General features: G+C 48.0%; 1 protein-coding gene across 5 annotated transcripts in view; it reads right to left on the bottom strand.

Annotated features, from left to right (window-relative positions):
• The window catches only part of nme7 (NME/NM23 family member 7), a 189,250-nt gene that overhangs the window by 7,294 nt on the left and 163,733 nt on the right, over positions 1-18,223 (bottom strand). For all 5 annotated transcript variants that reach the window (XM_071342282.1, XM_071342281.1, XM_071342278.1 and 2 more), the window contains one exon: positions 8,426-8,533. In XM_071342282.1, the coding sequence (XP_071198383.1) occupies positions 8,426-8,533 (108 nt within the window). The remainder of the gene's footprint in view (positions 1-8,425; positions 8,534-18,223) is intronic.

The raw sequence follows: 18,223 nt of genomic DNA, 5'->3' as shown, positions 1-18,223 counted from the left end.
ACAGACTGGGACAGACAGACAGACTGAGACAGACTGGGACAGACAGACAGACAGACTGGGACAGACAGACAGACTGAGACAGACAGACAGACTGAGACAGACAGACAGACTGAGACAGACAGACAGACAGACTGAGACAGACTGGGACAGACAGACAGACTGGGACAGACAGACAGACAGACTGAGACAGACAGACTGGGACAGACAGACAGACTGAGACAGACTGGGACAGACAGACAGACAGACTGGGACAGACAGACAGACTGAGACAGACAGACAGACTGAGACAGACAGACAGACTGAGACAGACAGACAGACAGACTGAGAAAGACTGGGACAGACAGACAGACAGACTGAGACAGACAGACAGACAGACTGAGACAGACAGACAGACAGACTGAGACAGACAGACAGACAGACTGAGAAAGACTGGGACAGACAGACAGACAGACTGGGACAGACAGACAGACAGACTGAGACAGACAGACAGACAGACTGAGACAGACAGACAGACAGACAGACTGAGACAGACTGGGACAGACAGACAGACTGAGACAGACAGACAGACAGACAGACTGAGACAGACAGACAGACAGACTGTCAGGCCACCAGCTTGACTAGACCAGTGGTCACCAACCTTTTGAGTCAAAATGTAAACAGAGATCTACTACTGACAATAAAATAAAATAAACATGACTTAAAAACTTAAGCCTATGCAACATGAACCTATTAAAAACAGTACTGTAGCAATGAGGTTTGTAGTAGGCTATATGTCCAATACACTGTGCCCTGCAATCACACCTGCAACCCTGTACATGAGACTATAAAACACTCAATCTCTGAATGGTTGAATTGCCCTGTCAATGTTGTTTTTCTCAGACCATTTTTAAATTATGAGGGGGGAGCAGCGGGGAGGCTGCCTCTCACCTGTCTGAGGGGGAGGGGGGGAGCAGCGGTGAGGCTGCCTCTCACCTGTCTGAGGGGAGGGGGGGAGGAGTGGTGAGGCTGCCTCTCACCTGTCTGAGGGGAGGGGGGGAGCAGCGGTGAGGCTGCCTCTCACCTGTCTGAGGGGAGGGGGGAGCAGTGGTGAGGCTGCCTCTCACCTGTCTGAGGGGAGGAGGGGAGCAGTGGTGAGGCTGCCTCTCACCTGTCTGAGGGGGGGGGGGGGAGCAGCGGTGAGGCTGGCTCTCACCTGTCTGAGGGGAGGGGGGAGCAGCTGCCTCTCACCTGTCTGAGGGGAGGAGGGGAGCAGTGGTGAGGCTGCCTCTCACCTGTCTGAGGGGAGGGGGGGAGCAGCGGTGAGGCTGCCTCTCACCTGTCTGAGGGGAGGGGGGGAGCAGCGGTGAGGCTGCCTCTCACCTGTCTGAGGGGAGGGGGGAGCAGCGGTGAGGCTGCCTCTCACCTGTCTGAGGGGAGGGGGGGAGCAGCGGTGAGGCTGCCTCTCACCTGTCTGAGGGGAGGGGGGAGCAGCGGTGAGGCTGCCTCTCACCTGTCTGAGGGGAGGGGGGGAGCAGCGGTGAGGCTGCCTCTCACCTGTCTGAGGGGAGGGGGGAGCAGCGGTGAGGCTGCCTCTCACCTGTCTGAGGGGAGGGGGGAGCAGCGGTGAGGCTGCCTCTCACCTGTCTGAGGGGAGGGGGGGAGCAGCGGTGAGGCTGCCTCTCACCTGTCTGAGGGGAGGGGGGAGCAGCGGTGAGGCTGCCTCTCACCTGTCTGAGGGGAGGGGGGGAGCAGCGGTGAGGCTGCCTCTCACCTGTCTGAGGGGAGGGGGGGAGCAGCGGTGAGGCTGCCTCTCACCTGTCTGAGGGGAGGGGGGAGCAGCGGTGAGGCTGCCTCTCACCTGTCTGAGGGGAGGGGGGGAGCAGCGGTGAGGCTGCCTCTCACCTGTCTGAGGGGAGGGGGGAGCAGCGGTGAGGCTGCCTCTCACCTGTCTGAGGGGAGGGGGGGAGCAGCGGTGAGGCTGCCTCTCACCTGTCTGAGGGGAGGGGGGGAGCAGCTTCCTCTCACCCGACTCACCGTCCCTCCGCTCTCCCTCCCTCCGCTGAGAAAAGGGGACACGGTCTTCCAGGTGATGGCGAAACAAGTCACACTGCATTATTTCTGCCTCATGCACTAATTCATGTTGTTACTCCTATGCCAAGATAAAGTTAAATATAATTTGATATAATAAAAAGAGACAAGCCGCTAATAACAACAACGCAAAGCTTATGGAAACACTTTGTTATAGTCATTCATTTGTAGCTGCAGTGCTGGCTGTAGCGTGCGTGGAAGTAGGGAGAACGTTCATTTTATGGCTTATGAAAGTGTTGAACAACGTGTTGACAGTGCTGAGTAACAACTCAAACAGGAAGTCACTCATTAAAACAGCAGCTCTTTGCTATATTCGTTGAGTCTCTATAACATGGTTTTAAAAGTTGTGAAATCTCACAGTAATGACGTTGCTGTGAGCTCAAGGTTTCTTTTTTACAGTCTATGGTCTCAAGGAAACTGTGCAGACACGGTGTTCTGAGCTATCTGATTGGCCAGCGGTAGGCCTATAGGTGCACTTTGCTCTCTGGGCATGCTGGGTAGGCAGAGTTCTACCTTCAGATACGTGAACTGAGGGCTGGGCGACATGGCTAAAATATCATATCATGGTATTTTATGTTTTTGCTTTATGAGTAGTGCGTGACCCTTGGGTGACAACACATATATTCTAAGTGATTTCAGTGTGTCTTTCTCCATTCTGATTGGTTTATACTGTTCAATTCAACTTCAACCTAAAATTATTTCCTGCATTTCCATCAACTTCTGCATTTCCTGCACTCAATTTCAGATCATTTCCACACTGCCACGATATGGGCATGAAATACTAAGGCCTTATTTTGAACCAAATGTTGCGATTTAGATTAAAACACTTGGGTGAACTTTTGGAATCATGGAAAGAGAATGTTTATTCTAATTCTATAGTTAGAATATAAATAATAGTGGGCACTTTGAATACAGTGTTTGACATGACAACGAATGAAAATGCCATGGACGATTTATTGTGACAGGGTGAAGAACCAAAGTGATGTTCAGTGTTTCCTAGGGGACCCTATAATCTTTGGATACATTAAATCTATATTTATATAGCCAACATATTCATGCTTCGCCTATTCCTCTTTGATTTAGAAGATACTGTTGTACAAACAACATGCTGATTTAAGCCTCCACCAGTACTGGTATCAGGCTGTATTAGTTAGCTTCGTTTGCTCTGACTCAGTACTGTAATGAAACAGCAGGGAGCAGGTCTCGAACCCTCGACCTCCTAGCCCGAGGTCCGGCGCGCTATCGACTGTGCCGCAAAAGCATGCTCAAGCGGCAGAGTCGATTTCCGCGCTTATAAACCCAGGGTCGTTACACTACTCCCTCCTTTCAAAGAGCGCGTCCTCGCGCTAGCTTGCGACTCTACGTCTTACAAGAACGCGCTCACCGGCCAAGCACACGCACTGTCGTGGATGCAAGGTCCGATCACTTCCGACACCAATGTAATGAAACAGCAGGGAGCAGGTCTCGAACCCTCGACCTCCTAGCCCGAGGTCCGGCGCGCTATCGACTGTGCCGCAAAAGCATGCTCAAGCGGCAGAGTCGATTTCCGCGCTTATAAACCCAGGGTCGTTACAGTACTTTTATTAGCTAGCCAGCTAACTAGCGATTAGCGGCTAACACGATTTAGCTTAACTTGCTAAGAAAATACAAAACTAGCTGTTTGCAGATGTAAGAAACACAAACTAATATTGTAATTATAGAACGCTTGTGGATTTATATTAAGATCAAAGTGGAAACAGCATTGTTGTCATCAACATTGTTGCACTGACCAGGCAGACTGAACGGAAGTGGCTCGTTGTCAAGCAACAACAAACCGCTCCTTGAGTGACAGGGGGCGGGACTAGGTCTATGTGGAAAGCGGCATGGAGAGAGAGCGGAGAGGGAGGACTCAAGTAGCGGAGTAAACTATAAAAATGGACGTTACACGCGGCGTATCACATTTAACAAACCAAATATTCAAATACCGTTATAGAAGGTAAAGTAAAAACCCAAACCGGTCCGTGCATAAATACCGGTATACAGTAAAATACGGTATACCGCCCAGTCCTACATGAAATGGTTCAACATGTGAACACTCCCTTCACTAGGGCTGCTGAATCAAGTGCACCAACCACCAACAGCGCTAAATGAATTAAACAAATTGGAATGGAAGGCTTTATCGTTGGATTTTTTACAGAAATGTTTGGTGATCGACTAGGAATGCCTTGGAGATCGACCAGTCGATCGCGATCGGCGGTTTGGTGACCACTCAACTAGACTATAGCAGTGAAGAGAGAGCAGTGTGTTAGACAAGACTATAGCAGCATGTTAGACAGGACTATAGCAGTATTAGACAGGACTATAGCAGTATTAGACAGGACTATAGCAGTATTAGACAGGACTATAGCAGTATTAGACAGTATTAGACAGGACTATAGCAGCATGTTAGACAGGACTATAGCAGTATTAGACAGGACTATAGCAGTATGTTAGACAGGACTATAGCAGTATTAGACAGGACTATAGCAGTATTAGACAGGACTATAGCAGTATTAGACAGGACTATAGCAGTATTAGACAGGACTATAGCAGCATGTTAGACAGGACTATAGCAGTATTAGACAGGACTATAGCAGTATGTTAGACAGGACTATAGCAGTATTAGACAGGACTATAGCAGTATGTTAGACAGGACTATAGCAGCATTAGACAGGACTATAGCAGTATGTTAGACAGGACTATAGCAGCATTAGACAGGACTATAGCAGTATGTTAGACAGGACGATATCAGTATTAGACAGGACGATATCAGTATTAGACAGGACTATAGCAGTATTAGACAGGACGATAGCAGTATTAGACAGGACTATAGCAGTATGTTAGACAGGACGATATCAGTATTAGACAGGACGATATCGGTATTAGACAGGACTATAGCAGTATTAGACAGGACGATAGCAGTATTAGACAGGACGATAGCAGTATTAGACAGGACGATAGCAGTATTAGACAGGACTATAGCAGTATGTTAGACAGGACGATATCAGTATGTTAGACAGGACGATATCAGTATTAGACAGGACAATATCAGTATTAGACAGGACTATAGCAGTATTAGACAGGACTATAGCAGTATTAGACAGGACGATAGCAGTATTAGACAGGACTATAGCAGTATGTTAGACAGGACGATAGCAGTATGTTAGACAGGACGATAGCAGTATTAGACAGGACGATAGCAGTATGTTAGACAGGACTATAGCAGTATGTTAGACAGGACGATAGCAGTATGTTAGACAGGACTATAGCAGTATTAGACAGGACGATAGCAGTATTAGACAGGACTATAGCAGTATGTTAGACAGGACGATAGCAGTATGTTAGACAGGACTATAACAGTATTAGACAGGACTATAGCAGTATTAGAAAGGACTATAGCAGTATGTTAGACAGGACGATAGCAGTATGTTAGACAGGACTATAGCAGTATTAGACAGGACTATAGCAGTATTAGAAAGGACTATAGCAGTATTAGACAGGACGATAGCAGTATGTTAGACAGGACTATAGCAGTATTAGACAGGACGATAGCAGTATTAGAAAGGACTATAGCAGTATTAGACAGGACGATAGCAGGATATAGACAGGACGATAGCAGTATTAGACAGGACTATAGCAGTATGTTAGACAAGACTATAGCAGTATGTTAGACAGGACGATAGCAGTATTAGACAGGACTATAGCAGTATTAGACAGGACGATAGCAGGATATAGACAGGACGATAGCAGTATTAGACAGGACTATAGCAGTATGTTAGACAGGACTATAGCAGTATGTTAGACAGGACGATAGCAGTATTAGACAGGACTATAGCAGTATGTTAGACAGGACGATAGCAGTATTAGAAAGGACTATAGCAGTATTAGACAGGACGATAGCAGGATATAGACAGGACGATAGCAGTATTAGACAGGATTATAGCAGTATGTTAGACAGGACTATAGCAGTATGTTAGACAGGACGATAGCAGTATTAGACAGGACTATAGCAGTATTAGACAGGACTATAGCAGTATTAGACAGGACTATAGCAGTATGTTAGACAGGACCATATCAGCATTAGACAGGACTATAGCAGTATTAGACAGGACTATAGCAGCATTAGACAGGACGATAGTAGTATTAGACAGGACTATAGCAGTATTAGACAAGACTATAGCAGTATTAGACAAGACTATAGCAGTATTAGACAGGACGATAGCAGTATGTTAGACAGGACTATAGCAGTATGTTAGACAGGACTATAGCAGTATTAGACAGGACTATAGCAGTATGTTAGACAGGACGATAGCAGCGTTAGACAGGACGGTAGCAGTATTAGACAGGACGATAGCAGTATTAGACAGGACTATAGCAGTATTAGACAGGACGATAGCAGTATGTTAGACAGGACTATAGCAGTATGTTAGACAGGACTATAGCAGTATTAGACAGGACTATAGCAGTATGTTAGACAGGACTATAGCAGTATTAGACAGGACTATAGCAGTATGTTAGACAGGACGATAGCAGTATTAGACAGGACTATAGCAGTATTAGACAGGACGATAGCAGTATGTTAGACAGGACTATAGCAGTATTAGACAGGACTATAGCAGTATGTTAGACAGGACGATAGCAGTATTAGACAAGACTATAGCAGTATTAGACAAGACTATAGCAGTATTAGACAGGACTATAGCAGTATGTTAGACAGGACGGTAGCAGTATTAGACAGGACTAGCAGTATTAGACAGGACGGTAGCAGTATTAGACAGGATGATAGCAGTATTAGACAGGACTATAGCAGTATGTTAGACAGGACGATAGCAGTATTAGACAGGACTATAGCAGTATGTTAGACAGGACGATAGCAGTATGTTAGACAGGACGATAGCAGTATTAGACAGGACTATAGCAGTATGTTAGACAGGACTATAGCAGTATGTTAGACAGGACGATAGCAGCATTAGACAGGACTATAGCAGTATGTTAGACAGGACTATAGCAGTATGTTAGACAGGACTATAGCAGCACTAGACAGGACTATAGCAGTATGTTAGACAGGACTATAGTAGTATTAGACAGGACTATAGCAGTATGTTAGACAGGACTATAGCAGCACTAGACAGGACTATAGCAGTATGTTAGACAGGACTATAGTAGTATTAGACAGGACTATAGCAGTATTAGACAGGACTATAGCAGTATTAGACAGGACTATAGCAGTATGTTAGACAGGACTATAGCAGTATGTTAGACAGGACGATAGCAGCATTAGACAGGACTATAGCAGTATGTTAGACAGGACTATAGCAGTATGTTAGACAGGACTATAGCAGCACTAGACAGGACTATAGCAGTATGTTAGACAGGACTATAGTAGTATTAGACAGGACTATAGCAGTATGTTAGACAGGACTATAGCAGCACTAGACAGGACTATAGCAGTATGTTAGACAGGACTATAGTAGTATTAGACAGGACTATAGCAGTATTAGACAGGACTATAGCAGTATTAGACAGGACTATAGCAGTATGTTAGACAGGACTATAGCAGTATGTTAGACAGGACGATATCAGTATTAGACAGGACTATAGCAGTATGTCAGACAGGACTATAGCAGTATTAGACATGACTATAGCAGTATTAGACAGGACTATAGCAGTATTAGACAGGACTATAGCAGTATTAGACAGGACTATAGCAGTTCGTGAGACACCGCGCTGTCCGCGCCGCGCTGGGCCAAAGTGGTTAGTCTGGGACCTGGAATGTGTTAGGCAGCTCAGCTCAGCCAGTCACCAGGCTAATGATTAACAAGGAGCCATTTGTCCCTAGCCCGGCTGCTCTGCTCAACAGATCAGGAGCTCTGCTCTCTCCTCTCTCTCTCCCTCCCCAACAATGACGTCCAACAGGTCAGACCCCCTCCCTCCCTGCCATACTAAACAACAATAGTTTGTTTCTAAATGCCCAGCCATTCTTTCCCAGTGGGATCTGTAGCGTAGCGGCTCGGCCCACAGACTGGAGTCATGAGACTGTCCTGCTGTTGCTGCTTTAGCTCGTATCCCAAACGGCACCCTATTCCCTACATAGTGCACTACTTTAGACCAGGGCCCATAGGGCCCGTAGTGCACTATGTAGGGAATAAGGTGTCGTTTTGGGACCAAGCTCCATTCTGTTCCTGGTCTGGTCACTGTGAGTTACAAGCAGCAGTCTGAATGGACATCAATGCTACTCTTCTTCTTACAAGCTTCAGCGCTAAACAGATGAATGTGGGGGTTTTAAGAGCTACTCTGAGATACTCATGTGTGGATGAATGAGATGTCAGTGGGTATCCACCTCCAGCACCCCGTCCTCGGGGAGGTCAGTGCAGTGGATGGCGTTCTGCACTTTGGTTTTACCATACAGAGCTCTTAACGAGGCAGGACGAAGATGACGAGCAATCTCCTGGGAAAGAGAAAAATACATTTGTTAGCATTAATAGGAATAAACAGAATGTTCGCGTAAACATGGAGGGCGTTCATTTCTACAAGCCCTATATGTCTCAGAGACTAAGTTCATTTCTACAAGCCCTATATGTCTCAGAGACTAAGTTCATTTCTACAAGCCCTATATGTCTCAGAGACTAAGTTCATTTCTACAAGCCCTATATGTCTCAGAGACTAAGTTCATTTCTACAAGCCCTATATGTCTCAGAGACTAAGTTCATTTCTACAAGCCCTATATGTCTCAGAGACTAAGTTCATTTCTACAAGCCCTATATGTCTCAGAGACTAAGTTCATTTCTACAAGCCCTATAGGTCTCAGAGACTAAGTTCATTTCTACAAGCCCTATATGTCTCAGAGACTAAGTTCATTTCTACAAGCCCTATATGTCTCAGAGACTAAGTTCATTTCTACAAGCCCTATATGTCTCAGAGACTAAGTTCATTTCTACAAGCCCTATAGGTCTCAGAGACTAAGTTCATTTCTACAAGCCCTATAGGTCTCAGAGACTAAGTTCATTGTGCTCTGGTACCAAATGTAAAAGAGAATCTATGTACCTAACTTCTCACTGGTGGAAAGATGCAAAAGAAGCATTGAAAGCATCAAGCTTTAACAATCAGGAGGATAAACATTTGATCACATTTTGAGGAACATCACTGCCATCCCACTGGGTAAAGAAGTCAATTCAAAGTCTGTTCCACGTTGGTTCAATGTCATTTCATTGAATTGACGTGGAAACAATGTCAGACTGGCCCTCTCCCCTGTCAGACTGGCCTTCTTCCCGTCTCCCCTGTCAGACTGGCCCTCTTCCCTGTCAGACTGGCCCTCTCCCCTGTCAGACTGGCCCTCTCCCCTGTCAGTCTGGCCCTCTCCCCTGTCAGACTGGCCCTCTTCCCGTCTCCCCTGTCAGACTGGCCCTCTTCCCGTCTCCCCTCTCAGACTGGCCCTCTTCCCGTCTCCCCTGTCAGACTGGCCCTCTCCACAGTCAGACTGGCCCTCTCCCCTGTCAGACTGGCCCTCTCCCCTGTCAGACTGGCCCTCTCCCCTGTCAGACTGGCCCTCTCCCCTGTCAGACTGGCCCTCTCCCCTGTCAGACTGGGCCTCTCCCCTGTCAGACTGGGCCTCTCCCCTGTCAGACTGGGCCTCTCCCCTGTCAGACTGGGCCTCTCCCCTGTCAGACTGGGCCTCTCCCCTGTCAGACTGGCCCTCTCCCCTGTCAGACTGGGCCTCTCCCCTGTCAGACTGGGCCTCTCCCCTGTCAGACTGGGCCTCTCCCCTGTCAGACTGGGCCCCTCCCCTGTCAGACTGGGCCTCTCCCCTTCTCCCCTGTCAGACTGTCCTTCTTCTAGGACGGTAGACCACACACAGATAGGGCTCTGAGACGGTAGACCACACACAGATAGGGCTCTGAGACTGTAGACCACACACAGATAGGGCTCTGAGACTGTAGACCACACACAGATAGGGCTCTGAGACGGTAGACCACACACAGATAGGGCTCTGAGACTGTAGACCACACACAGATAGGGCTCTGAGACTGTAGACCACACACAGATAGGGCTCTGAGACTGTAGACCACACACAGATAGGGCTCTGAGACTGTAGACCACACACAGATAGGGCTGAGACGGTAGACCACACACAGATAGGGCTCTGAGACGGTAGACCACACACAGATAGGGCTCTGAGACTGTAGACCACACACAGATAGGGCTCTGAGACGGTAGACCACACACAGATAGGGCTCTGAGACGGTAGACCACACACAGATAGGGCTCTGAGACTGTAGACCACACACAGATAGGGCTCTGAGACTGTAGGCCACACACAGATAGGGCTCTGAGACTGTAGACCACACACAGATAGGGCTCTGAGACGGTAGACCACACACAGATAGGGCTCTGAGACGGTAGACCACACACAGATAGGGCTCTGAGACTGTAGACCACACACAGATAGGGCTCTGAGACGGTAGACCACACACAGATAGGGCTCTGAGACGGTAGACCACACACAGATAGGGCTCTGAGACTGTAGACCACACACAGATAGGGCTCTGAGACGGTAGACCACACACAGATAGGGCTCTGAGACGGTAGACCACACACAGATAGGGCTCTGAGACTGTAGACCACACACAGATAGGGCTCTGAGACTGTAGACCACACACAGATAGGGCTCTGAGACTGTAGACCACACACAGATAGGGCTCTGAGACTGTAGACCACACACAGATAGGGCTCTGAGACTGTAGACCACACACAGATAGGGCTCTGAGACTGTAGACCACACACAGATAGGGCTCTGAGACTGTAGACCACACACAGATAGGGCTCTGAGACTGTAGACCACACACAGATAGGGCTCTGAGACTGTAGACCACACACAGATAGGGCTCTGAGACTGTAGACCACACACAGATAGGGCTCTGAGACTGTAGGCCACACACAGATAGGGCTCTGAGACGGTAGACCACACACAGATAGGGCTCTGAGACTGTAGACCACACACAGATAGGGCTCTGAGACGGTAGACCACACACAGATAGGGCTCTGAGACTGTAGACCACACACAGATAGGGCTCTGAGACTGTAGACCACACACAGATAGGGCTCTGAGACGGTAGACCACACACAGATAGGGCTCTGAGACGGTAGACCACACACAGATAGGGCTCTGAGACGGTAGGGCTCTGAGACGGTAGGTCTACCGTCTCAGGGCTCTGAGACGGTAGACCACACACAGATAGGGCTCTGAGACTGTAGACCACACACAGATAGGGCTCTGAGACGGTAGACCACACACAGATAGGGCTCTGAGACTGTAGACCACACACAGATAGGGCTCTGAGACTGTAGACCACACACAGATAGGGCTCTGAGACTGTAGACCACACACAGATAGGGCTCTGAGACTGTAGACCACACACAGATAGGGCTCTGAGACGGTAGACCACACACAGATAGGGCTCTGAGACTGTAGACCACACACAGATAGGGATCTGAGACGGTAGACCACACACAGATAGGGCTCTGAGACGGTAGACCACACACAGATAGGGCTCTGAGACTGTAGACCACACACAGATAGGGCTCTGAGACGGTAGACCACACACAGATAGGGCTCTGAGACTGTAGACCACACACAGATAGGGCTCTGAGACTGTAGACCACACACAGATAGGGCTCTGAGACTGTAGGCTACACACAGATAGGGCTCTGAGACTGTAGACCACACACAGATAGGGCTCTGAGACTGTAGACCACACACAGATAGGGCTCTGAGACTGTAGACCACACACAGATAGGGCTCTGAGACGGTAGACCACACACAGATAGGGCTCTGAGACTGTAGACCACACACAGATAGGGCTCTGAGACTGTAGACCACACACAGATAGGGCTCTGAGACTGTAGACCACACACAGATAGGGCTCTGAGACTGTAGACCACACACAGATAGGGCTCTGAGACTGTAGACCACACACAGATAGGGCTCTGAGACTGTAGACCACACACAGATAGGGCTCTGAGACTGTAGACCACACACAGATAGGGCTCTGAGACTGTAGACCACACACAGATAGGGCTCTGAGACTGTAGACCTCACACAGATAGGGCTCTGAGACTGTAGACCACACACAGATAGGGCTCTGAGACTGTAGACCACACACAGATAGGGCTCTGAGACTGTAGACCACACACAGATAGGGCTCTGAGACTGTAGACCACACACAGATAGGGCTCTGAGACTGTAGACCACACACAGATAGGGCTCTGAGACTGTAGACCACACACAGATAGGGCTCTGAGACTGTAGACCACACACAGATAGGGCTCTGAGACTGTAGACCACACACAGATAGGGCTCTGAGACTGTAGACCACACACAGATAGGGCTCTGAGACTGTAGACCACACACAGATAGGGCTCTGAGACTGTAGACCACACACAGATAGGGCTCTGAGACTGTAGACCACACACAGATAGGGCTCTGAGACTGTAGACCACACACAGATAGGGCTCTGAGACTGTAGACCACACACAGATAGGGCTCTGAGACGGTAGACCACACACAGATAGGGCTCTGAGACTGTAGACCACACACAGATAGGGCTCTGAGACTGTAGACCACACACAGATAGGGCTCTGAGACTGTAGACCACACACAGATAGGGCTCTGAGACTGTAGACCACACACAGATAGGGCTCTGAGACTGTAGACCACACACAGATAGGGCTCTGAGACTGTAGACCACACATCACTCTGGGGAAACTCTCTAGTGAGTGAATGAGATGTGTTTTAATAACATGAATTGGGATTAGTGAAATCAAAGTGACTATGCCCACATTGAGACATTTCAAGTCCAATTAAGGCCAAATCTAATGTTTCTTCGTCCTCGTCCCCTTTATGCTGTTTGTTCATTTTATCAGAGGAACACTAGCCAGGGACGGTTTCCCCCCAGTAGGATTCAGTCTAGTGAATTCAAACAAAACCAATAATCTGCTCTTCTTCTCTCAGAAGAGACAAGAAGAAAAGCGGCAATAGTACTGTTTGTCCATCTTGAGATTCCATAGCCAGTAATACACTTCCTCAAAATAGTCAGAATAAATTTTAAGACAACTCAAGAAATCTGTCATTAATTTACTTTTTTTTTGTTGCCAAAGAGATATTAGTTGGGCAATTTTGCATCTAACTAAGATGTTTGGTGCAGTATTTCTCAAGTGAAAAAATATGCATTAAAACGATTCGTCTTTCGTTGAATGATAAACACTTAATTGAAGAATCCCTACTGTTGACCAATCACCGACGAAGGGGCGGAGACTTCGGCTACTGACTTCCGGCTTGGCCTCCGGATTTTTTTTCTCTCTTCACAAACAGACAACAAAAAAAAAACTTGCCAAAAACAAAAACGTCACAAAATCTCTTCATAATTTGCCATGAACTGTTCCCATTTCAGATGAGAAGCATGCAAACACCTTAACAAAGAGAGAAAGCACTGCCAACGAGCGACAACATGCTTTACATTCTAACGGTTTGCTCTCACCCAAAAGACAGGAACCAGTGCTCCCGAGTGGCTCAGCTGCATTTCAGTGCAAGAGGTGTCACTGCAGTCCCTGGTTCGAATCCAGGCTGCACAATTGGCCCAGCGTTGTCAGGGTAGGCCGTCATTGTAAATAAGAATTTGTTCTTAACTGACTTGCCTGGTTAAATAAAGGTAAAAAATATTTGCGGAGTTTCTCCCATTCTTCTCTGCAGATCCTCTCAAGCTCTGTCAGGTTGGATGGGGAGCGTTGCTGCACAGCTATTTTCAGGTCTCTCCAGAGATGTTTGATCGGGTTCAAGTCCGGGCTCTGGCTGTCCGGACTGTCGTTGTCCTGTTGGAAGGTGGACCTTCACCCCAATCTGAGGTCCTAAGCGCTCTGGAGCAGGTTTTCATTAAGGATCTCTGTACTTCCGTACACTGTACACTGTGTTCCGTTCATCTTTCCCTCGAACCTGACTAGTCTCCCAGTCCCTGCCGCTGAAAAACATCCTCACAGCATGATGCTACCACCACCATGCTTCACCGTAGGGATGGTGCCAAGTTTCCTCCAGACGTGACACTTGGCATTCAGGCCAAAGAGTTCAATCTTGGTTTAATCAGACCAGATAATCTTGTTTCTCATGGTCAGTTCTTTAGATGCCTTTCGGCAAACTCCAAGCGTGTGCCTTTTTGTCATGTGCCTTTTACTGAGGAGTGGCTTCCATCTGGCCACTCTACCATAATGACCTGATTGGTGGAGTGCTGCAGAGATGGTTCTCCTTCTGGAAGGTTCTCCCATCTCCACAGAGGAACTCTGGAGCTCTGATAGAGTGACGTTCAGGTTCGACCAAGGCCCTTCTTCCCCCGACTGCTCAGTTTGGCCGGGCGGCCAGTTCTAGGAAGAGTCTTTGTGGTTCCAAACTTCGGAGGCCACTGTCTTCTTGGGGACCTTCAATGCTGCAGACATTTTAGTGTATGAGGGAGATGAACCCTCCATAGGTTTTAGTATGAGGGAGATGAACCCTCCGTGGGTTTTAGTATGAGGGAGATGAACCCTCCGTGGGTTTTAGTATGAGGGAGATGAACCCTCCATGGGTTTTAGTATGAGGGAGATGAACCCTCCATGGGTTTTAGTATGAGGGAGATGAACCCTCCATGGGTTTTAGTGTGAGGGAGATGAACCCTCCATGGGTTTTAGTATGAGGGAGATGAACCCTCCATGGGTTTTAGTGTGAGGGAGATGAACCCTCCATGGGTTTTAGTGTGAGGGAGATGAACCCTCCATGGGTTTTAGTATGAGGGAGATGAACCCTCCGTGGGTTTTAGTATGAGGGAGATGAACCCTCCATGGGTTTTAGTGTCAGGGAGATGAACCCTCCATGGGTTTTAGTGTGAGGGAGATGAACCATCCATGGGTTTTAGTATGAGGGAGATGAACCCTCCGTGGGTTTTAGTATGAGGGAGATGAACCCTCCGTGGGTTTTAGTATGAGGGAGATGAACCCTCCATGGGTTTTAGTATGAGGGAGATGAACCCTCCGTGGGTTTTAGTGTATGAGGGAGATGAACCCTCCGTGGGTTTTAGTGTATGAGGGAGATGACCCCTCCTTGGGTTTTAGTGTGAGGGAGATGAACCCTCCATAGGTTTTAGTGTATGAGGGAGATGAACCCTCCATGGGTTTTAGTGTGAGGGAGATGAACCCTCCTTGGGTTTTAGTGTGAGGGTGATGAATCCTCCATGGGTTTTAGTGTATGAGGGAGATGAACCCTCCATGGGTTTTAGTGTGAGGGAGATGAACCCTCCATGGGTTTTAGTGTGAGGGAGATGAACCCTCCATGGGTTTTAGTGTGAGGGAGATGAACCCTCCATGGGTTTTAGTATGAGGGAGATGAACCCTCCATGGGTTTTAGTGTGAGGGAGATGAACCCTCCTTGGGTTTTAGTGTATGAGGGAGATGAACCCTCCATGGGTTTTAGTGTGAGGGAGATGAACCCTCCATGGGTTTTAGTGTGAGGGAGATGAACCCTCCTTGGGTTTTAGTGTGAGGGAGACGAACCCTCCATGGGTTTTAGTGTGAGGGAGATGCACCCTCCATGGGTTTTAGTGTGAGGGAGATGAACCCTCCTTGGGTTTTAGTGTGAGGGAGATGAACCCTCCATAGGTTTTAGTGTATGAGGGAGATGAACCCTCCATAGGTTTTAGTGTATGAGGGAGATGAACCCTCCGTGGGTTTTAGTGTGAGGGAGATGAACCCTCCATGGGTTTTAGTGTGAGGGAGATGAACCCTCCATGGGTTTTAGTGTATGAGGGAGATGAACCCTCCATGGGTTTTAGTGTGAGGGAGATGCACCCTCCATGGATTTTAGTGTGAGGGAGATGAACCCTCCATGGGTAACGACAGACTAGTGAGTAATGTTACAGTGACCTTGCCTAGCCTGCTGGATGCTGGAGCCTGCTGGATGCTGGAGCCTGCCTAGCCTGCTGGATGCTGGGGCCTGCTGGATGCTGGCGCCTGCCTAGCCTGCTGGATGCTGGAGCCTGCCTAGCCTGCTGTTTACCAACTCCCTTCCATATTGGCTGCATGGAGCTCGAGCCCAGGAGAGCAGGAGGGAGGGAGAGAGAAGAGCGGGAGGAGCACGGGAGAGAGCGAGAGAGAGAGGAGAGCGGGAAATTAGGGGGGGAGATTTTCTCAGCACTGAAATAATTCCTGCCCAAAGTGGGCTCTCTGTAATTGCATTAGTTACCCACAAGTGACCTGGCAGTGGGAGAGCTTAATTTAATTTTAATGAGCCCTACGGAGCTCTAAAACCCTTGTTCTCACAACCATTAGCCTTGGTTGAGAATAATCAGCCTGGACAGAGAGATAGTTGCTTCAGAGCTAGCTAGGCTATCTCATAATACTGCAGGGACCTATGGGAGCTCATACCAGACACGGTTGGAACCTATTTGGAAAAATAACCCTTCGATATGAGGCTGGATCTTTGTTTTGGACAGATTCTGACTGTGCCTCTATGCCTCTCTGTCTGTTTACTGACAGTCTGACATCACTTTAACCCTCTTAAGCCCTGCCCCCTATAAATAACTGTAACCTTGCCCGGCACCCTAAAAATAATGGCTCACAAAACATCGATACTGATGGACACTGTCAATGACGTCACCTAGCCGCCCTGCACGGAGGGACAGGGACAAATCCTACTTGCTTTCTTCCTGTTCTATCTCTGTATGTGTTTATTGTACATGAGGCTTGTTGCCAGGAGACCAATAGACAGCTGGTCTTATCTATCTGATAGACACGCTTCAAATACAACAAAACCTTCTGTCTCTCTGCTCTAATCGTGAAAAAACTTATCAAACCAATCCTACCTTTGTTTCCATATTCAACCATGAATGATGCTGTAAAATGGTGCTTCCCTTCAGAACCCAGGGACTTCCTGCCTCTGTTAAACTGGCCTACCAACTGATTTCTGGTGCTTCCCTCCAGAACCCAGGGACTTCCTGCCTCTGTTAAACTGGCCTACCAACTGATTTCTGGTGCTTCCCTCCAGAACCCAGGGACTTCCTGCCTCTGTTAAACTGGCCTACCAACTGATTTCTGGTGCTTCCCTTCAGAACCCAGGGACTTCCTGTCTCTGTTAAACTGGCCTACCAACTGATTTCTGGTGCTTCCCTTCAGAACCCAGGGACTTCCTGTCTCTGTTTAACTGGCCTACCAACTGATTTCTGGTGCTTCCCTTCAGAACCCAGGGACTTCCTGCCTCTGTTAAACTGGCCTACGAACTGATTTCTGGTGCTTCCCTCCAGAACCCAGGGACTTCCTGTCTCTGTTTAACTGGCCTACGAACTGATTTCTGGTGCTTCCCTTCAGAACCCAGGGACTTCCTGCCTCTGTTAAACTGGCCTACGAACTGATTTCTGGTGCTTCCCTCCAGAACCCAGGGACTTCCTGTCTCTGTTTAACTGGCCTACGAACTGATTTCTGGTGCTTCCCTTCAGAACCCAGGGACTTCCTGCCTCTGTTTAACTGGCCTACGAACTGATTTCTGGTGCTTCCCTTCAGAACCCAGGGACTTCCTGCCTCTGTTAAACTGGCCTACGAACTGATTTCTGGTGCTTCCCTTCAGAACCCAGGGACTTCCTGCCTCTGTTTAACTGGCCTACGAACTGATTTCTGGTGCTTCCCTTCAGAACCCAGGGACTTCCTGCCTCTGTTTAACTGGCCTACGAACTGATTTCTGGTGCTTCCCTTCAGAACCCAGGGACTTCCTGCCTCTGTTAAACTGGCCTACGAACTGATTTCTGGATTCAGTCCACCTTTACAATTTTAAACAGAACATAATTTCTGGTGAAAGTTTCTCTTTAGGAGATGTTTTGTTGTACAGTACTAACATGCAGTACTAACATGCAGTACTAACATGCAGTACTAACATACAGTACTAACATGCAGTACTAACATGCAGTACTAACATGCAGTACTAACATGCAGTACTAACATGCAGTACTAACATGCAGTACTAACATGCAGTACTAACATACAGTACTAACATACAGTACTAACATACAGTACTAACATACAGTACTAACATGCAGTACTAACATGCAGTACTAACATGCAGTACTAACATGCA

The sequence above is a fragment of the Salvelinus alpinus genome, chromosome 15, assembly GCF_045679555.1.
Source record: "Salvelinus alpinus chromosome 15, SLU_Salpinus.1, whole genome shotgun sequence".
Classification (NCBI taxonomy): Eukaryota; Metazoa; Chordata; class Actinopteri; order Salmoniformes; family Salmonidae; genus Salvelinus; species Salvelinus alpinus.
Note: the sequence above shows the minus strand (reverse complement) of the source record. Positions and strands in the feature narration are given on the sequence as shown.